The sequence below is a fragment of the Eumetopias jubatus genome, unplaced genomic scaffold (assembly GCF_037043125.1).
Source record: "Eumetopias jubatus isolate StellerSeaLion01/CBP00866 unplaced genomic scaffold, mEumJub1_p1.0 scaffold_1, whole genome shotgun sequence".
In the NCBI taxonomy this organism is placed as follows: domain Eukaryota; kingdom Metazoa; phylum Chordata; class Mammalia; order Carnivora; family Otariidae; genus Eumetopias; species Eumetopias jubatus.
This window is the reverse complement of record NW_028274807.1, coordinates 42109553-42115963: the sequence shown is the minus strand read 5'-3', so window position 1 is coordinate 42115963 and position 6411 is coordinate 42109553. Positions and strand designations below refer to the sequence as shown.

Below are 6411 nucleotides of genomic sequence, written 5' to 3'. Positions count from 1 at the left end.
GCCACCCAGGCGCCCAAGATTATCTTACTTCTTGCTTCGAAAATAATTTTTTTTAAAACAAGTAAAATTCTTTATTTAAAGCACATTTCTTTTACGGGGAGAAAAGTTTCTTTAAAGCACATTTAAAAAGTGCTCCTTAGCCCTTTCCTGTAAAATAATTCAATTTTATAAAAAGTAAAACTAAAAGCCTAGTCCTCTTTAAACATTTATTTTTCTCTTAGGAAAAAAGCCCAATGCAGCTAGAACACCAACCTTAATCATTATCAAGCCTAATTTTGCCTCTGTTGGCAACATGAACAGCGACATGTTGACAAACATGAATTTTAAAAAGTAAAGGAATTTCAAATCAAAAGATTTCATTTATAGCTTACCAATCACGTACTGTTAGCTGACAAAAATAAAATCTGCTATAGGATAGTTGCCATCTACTTAAATGTACATAATCATGGCTTTTTTCATTTAAGATTACCTGAAGATCCAATTCCCCCAAACACAATAACCTCTTATTTTTATTTTAAAGATTTACTTAAAATATAAACCATTTGGTGCCTGATTTTAAAAATAAAATATAAAGGCTAGCCCAGGGACGTGCCCTGCTTGAGAACCAGCTGGCAGCTCTGAGCAGTATTAGGAGCTCTGACGGTCTTGGTGGCCTTTATGAAGAAGTCTCATATTCTGTATGCTTTAGTTTAAATAAACATCAATATTTCGTTCTGAAATTTGAGTACACAATCCACAAAATAAAAATCACAGTAGTGTTTTCTCCTGTTACAATGATGTAGTATATCAATTCCTCCATATAACCTACCTTTCCAGACAGGTAGAAATTACATTTGCAAAAATCCAGAACAAAATTACTCAGAAGATAGAGAACTCTTATTTGGAAAACATTTCACAAGATTACATCGAGATTGCACAGGAGACCCCAGTGATCACTAGGAAATCTACCACAGTCCAGTTTTTCCAACCCGAGGAGGTCCAAACTTTGGGGAACCATATGGACACTTTCTGCTGCTGTCCTGAAAAATATTCGCTCAAAACGAAACTTACAAGTAGCAGATATTCCAAGATTAGAGTTCATCTGTGTATCCCACGTATACTGGCAGTGCCTAGGTTTGCCCAAGAACTCCCAGACATCCAAAATGTTGCTGGGTAAACCACCGCATTGGGTGTCTTCATGATCCCCTAAATTTGTATCTCCTGCAAATATAACGGTAGCTGACTCTGGAGCCTCTTGCATTTTCTTTAAAGCCATTTTTAACTGATTCATTCGTTCCTTAGCATGCCCTCTGGTGCTCTCCAAATGAGAAGTCATAAGGCAAAGTTCATTTCCTGACACATTTGCATACACACACAAAAGGTTTCTCATCATTTTTGTATTTGGAAAAGGGATAATCTTGGCTTTTAAATTTCACTCTCGATTTCTTCAACATTATAGCTGTGAAATATCTTTCTTCATGACCTGTAATAATCTCATAACTACTTGCTCTCTTCTTTAGGTAGCTATAATACGGGGGAATAACTTGTAGGAATATCACATCTGGGCTGTACAAAGTTAGATAGGAACACACCCCTTGGGCCCTCTCTTGCAGATTGTTTAGGTCCAATCCATCAACATTCCAGGTAATGAAAGAAAACAGGCTGCCATCTTCTTGCTGATTCCCTTCAGATGTACTGGCTTTAGAACTAATGGAATCAGTTGTCTCCTCATTCGTGAGTTCAGCACAGGACTCGGGCCCCGCCGCCGTGTGAGGGCGGCTCTGCGGCGCGCTCTCCTGCCCGGGCGGCTCCAAGGAGTTCAGCGCTCTTTCCGTCTCCCAGTCGTTCTCGGCCAGGTAGCACTGAGCCACGGCGGCGTCGCAACTCGCGACCGAAGCAAACTCCACACACAGAAGTCGCTGCTTTTTCACCTCGGGCTCGCCCTCTGCCCGCTCCGCCTCTCGAAAATAATTTTTTTAAGAAAATTTTTAGCTTAGGGAGAATCTTTCTCTTTCCTAAATTTTTGTTTGAGTAAAGTATATATTAAAAATTTCTTCAATATCTTTGTCTCTCTCCTCTTTTCTTGTTTTTGTGATCTATCTGGTTATCATCTACCTAAGAAATACAAGATCCTGATGGACTATAATTCTTTTTTTTTAAAGATTTTATTTATTTATTTGAGAGAGAGAGAATGAGAGATAGAGAGCACGAGAGGGAAGAGGGTCAGAGCGAGAAGCAGACTCCCTGCTGAGCAGGGAGCCCGATGTGGGACTCGATCCTGGGACTCGAGGATCATGACCTGAGCCGAAGGCAGTCGCTTAACCAACTGAGCCACCCAGGCACCTGGACTATAGTTCTTAAGAAACTAGTTGAGTTTCAGAGTATCTGAGCTCTAGTCCTGGTTCAATCATATAGTGGGGAACATGAAACATATCAATTAATCTGTTTTCTTTATATATGTTTAAAATTGTTAATAACTGTTTAAATGATATTTCTTTTACAAAAGCAACTTTGTATTATTATAACTAATCCTCATAACAAACATTTGAGGAAAATATTAACATCATCTACATCTAAGCTATAATATATTTCTAGATATTAAAGAAAACCCTGACTATAAGTTAATTATGAATTTTTTTCAAAGAAAAAACTTATCTGCCCAATATTAAAAATTAAACTATTAAGGCTGTAAATGAAATAGTTAAGTGTCTAGCATAGGTTGGTAATACATTAGGAGATCTTATTTCAGAGACTCATCAAATAGGGATTCAATTTTTTTCACATGAAAGAAGTCCAGAAGTTAACAGTCTAGGGAAAGTGGTTCCACTCTGACCTCAAGGATACAAACTCCTATTTTTCTGCTCTGCCATGTTTTGTGTGAGGCATTCTTGTCAACATTGTCATCTTATATTTCAGAAGATGACTTCTTCTCCCCCACTGCCTCCCAGCCCCCACATATTCTGTAGTCTTGGCGAGAAGAAGGGCAAGGGAAATGACAAAATGACGTGCCAACTTAGTCTCACTTATTTATTTATTTATTTAGAGAGTGAGAGAGCACAAGCAGGTGGAATTGCAGGAAGAGGGAGAGGGAGAAGCAGGTTCCCCGCTGAGCAGAGAGCCTGATGTGGGCCTCAATCCCAGGACCCTGGGATCACGATCTGAGCCGAAGGCAGATGCTTAACCAGCTGAGCCACCCAGGCACCCCTTAGTCTCACATTTTTAAAGTTTTTCTGGAATCCATACTTAAGAGATTTCTGCTGAAATTTCACTGGTCAGAAGTGGAAGACAGGTTGAGAGATGTAATTGTTTATAGCTGTTCTAAACAAAATCTAGTTTCTGTTGGTTACAAAAAAAGGAAGAAAAATAGACATTGGGTAGTATGATGGTGAATTTTATGTGTCAACTTGGCTAGGTTATGGTCCCCAGTCGTTTGGTCAAACACAAGTGTTGATGTTGTTATGAAGGTATATTTTAGATGTGGGTAACATTTAAATCAGTAGACTTTGAGTAAAGCAGATTATCTTCCACAGTATGAGTGGGCCTCATCCAATCACCTGAAGGACTTAAGAGAAAAGACTGAGGTCTCCTGAGAGGAACAAATTTTCCAAACTCAAGACTGCTAGCAACATCAACTCTTTCCTGGGTTTTTAGCTTGCTGGCCTGCCCTGCAGATTTTAGACTTCCCAGTCCCCACAATCATGTGAGCCACCTTCTCAAAATAAATCTCTCTTTATCTATATAGACAGCTTATTGATTGTGTTTCTCTGAAAAATTCTGACTGATTTTGGCACTGAGAGTGGTTTAGAAGAACCAAATCTTAAGGATAGTTTTCCGAATTGATTCTGACTTTTCTGGAATTGAGTCTCTAATCTGATCAGTTATAAAAGCATTAATGACTAAATTTCCAGTAGTAAATGATAGTTCATGGTATGATGTGGCAATAAAGATATGCAAAATATCATCTTGGATACTTCCAATCAAAGACTTATAGAAGGCAAGTTTTGGGGTGACCATGTACCTGATACCTTACAACATTTTTGTCAAACTAACAAGTATAATGAAATTGGCTGGTTGCCCCTAATTGTGCTGGAAAAAGTGGGGAAAGAAAATGATGAGTTCAAGGATTTGAATTCCCAGTCTGAATACCAGTAAGTAACCTGAAAGATTCTATGTCTGCCCTGACAGAAACCTTTATATCCTGTAGCCACAGAGATTGCTGAAAGCCAGACACAGAGTCTCATCCTGCTACCGGCTGAATTACAACACAAACTGATTCCAAACCTCACAGAATATCTACTGGTAAAGTGAGGGCATTGATTGAGAAGGAATAGAATTCTGAAGGCTAGAATGGGGCCATATAGGAAGATCCTGATGAGACTGGGGACAGGGAACCTCTAATACTTCTAGTATTTTTTGTCCATAGATGCAGCTGTCCTACCCCCACCTGAGAAGATTAATGCTGATATGCCTGAAGAACCCATAATGGCCTCCTGTGAAGCAGTTTCCCTGCAAAACACTGCAGATTCTCCTCAGGACTCACTTCTTTTCTTCTAGACTAAACTCACTTCCCAGCAGGCACTGAAAGTTGAGGTACAAAGTGGACCATAAGGAGGTGATCTCAAAAACGATCCGACGTTTCCAATTTATAAAGACAGAAATCCAGGAAATATGTGTGAGAATGGATATTAAGGGCTTTGAATAATGGTAGAAGGAGCATAAAGTTGGATCAGTCTTAATTGATTGATATATATCAATAAGCAGAGATTCCAGATTTAACGTTGCAGCTCGGAGGGTTAGATAAGGCTCTAACAGTTTGTTTGGTTGTTTGGCTGAAATATGGACCAAAAGGTGACCTATATTAAATAAGTTGAAATACCAGAAGTACCTTGGTATATAGTAGAGGAAGTAATCAAAAGGTTTAGAGAGATGAGAATGTAAGAATTGTGTTATCATGTAAGACCTGCTCACCCACCCTAGGTGCATCTAGAGAACACACCTGTCATCACTACTGTGAGAAATAAATTTGTGATGTGGCAAGCATCTTTGAAGAGCTCTGTGGTCACTCTTCTCTGTAGGTCAGAAATTATATGAATTGGGAAACCTAAATGCAATGGGGCTTGTTGGATCTTGGGGCGGCAAGACCCAAGAGGCAACACTCGATCACCAAAGGCAAGGTGGGTGTGGTTATCATAATGGACAACAAAGTCAAACCAGTAATCAGAATAGTCTGACTGGTAAAAATTTATGGCATCATGGTGTTCCTAGAAGTGAAATAGATGTGAAATGTACTAAATTCTTCCTTGGTTTGTATACACAAAAGAGTTATAGGCCAAGTAAATAAAAGTCTTGAATCATAAAAACTTGAATAATAAAAACAAGAGAGTCATGGTCCCTCAATCAATTCTAAGACTCAAGCCAGTTTATAGACCCAGAACCCCATGAATAAAAAGGAAGCTGAATCCTCTTGAGTAAGAACTTAGCTACACCACCCAAAATTTATACCATTACTCTTTCTCCTAGTCTTTCCCAAAGGGATCTACACCCTTTTACTGGGTGACTGGACACTGGGGAAAAAGAAATAATCAGACTTTTCAGGGATTCCTAAACACTGGCTCTGAACCGGGGTGAGACCCATTTGGAGACCCAAAATGCCACTGTGACCTATCAGGTGGAATAGAAGCTTTAGGAGTTCATTTGTTGTTGTTGTTGTTGTTGTTGTTTGTTTTAGCTTAGGGGGTCCAGTGGGTCCCTTAGCTCATCCTGTGGTTATTTCTCCAGTTCTGGAATACATAATTAGAATAGACATACTTAACAATGGGCAAAATCCCCACATTGGTTTCTTGATCTATGGAATGAGGGCTATTAAGGTGAGAAAGGCAAAGTGGAAGCCTTTACATAGGAAAACTGCCCCTCTAGGAAAATAGGAAATCAAAAGCAATACCTCATTTCTGGAGGGATTGCTGAGATTACAGCTGCCATCAATGACTTGAAAGATGCAAGGGTGGTGATTCCACTGCATTCCCATTCAGCTTGCCTATTTGGCTGTGCAGAAAACATGAATTTTAGAGAATGACAGTGGATTGTTGTAAGCATAACCAGCTGGTAACTCCAGTTGCAGCTGCTGTACTGGGCGTAGTTTCATTGCTCGAGCAAATTAACACATTCCCTAGTACCTATATGTATTGATCTGGCAAGTTATGTTTCTTCATCCATGTTCGTAAAGACCAGCAGAGTGGTTTGATTTCAGTTGGCAGAGCCAACAATACACATTCACTATCCTACCTTAGGGATATAACAGCTCTCTAGCTCTAGCTCTATGTCATAATTTAGTTTGCAGGAAGCTTGATCACCTTTCCCTTCCACAAGATATCCCACCAGTAGTTATGTTGATGACATTATGCCATGGAGTGCCACTGAGCAAAAAGCAACGAC

At 39.5% G+C, this 6411-nt stretch overlaps 1 protein-coding gene across 1 annotated transcript in view; it reads right to left on the bottom strand.

Annotated features, from left to right (window-relative positions):
• Nucleotides 1-892: 892 nt before the first annotated feature.
• The window catches only part of LOC114217961 (tyrosyl-DNA phosphodiesterase 2-like), a 76894-nt gene continuing 71375 nt past the window's right edge, over nt 893-6411 (bottom strand). Inside the window, 2 exon segments of the mRNA XM_088022827.1 lie at nt 893-1397; nt 1399-1939. Coding sequence (XP_087878953.1) covers nt 893-1397; nt 1399-1939 — 1046 coding nt within the window.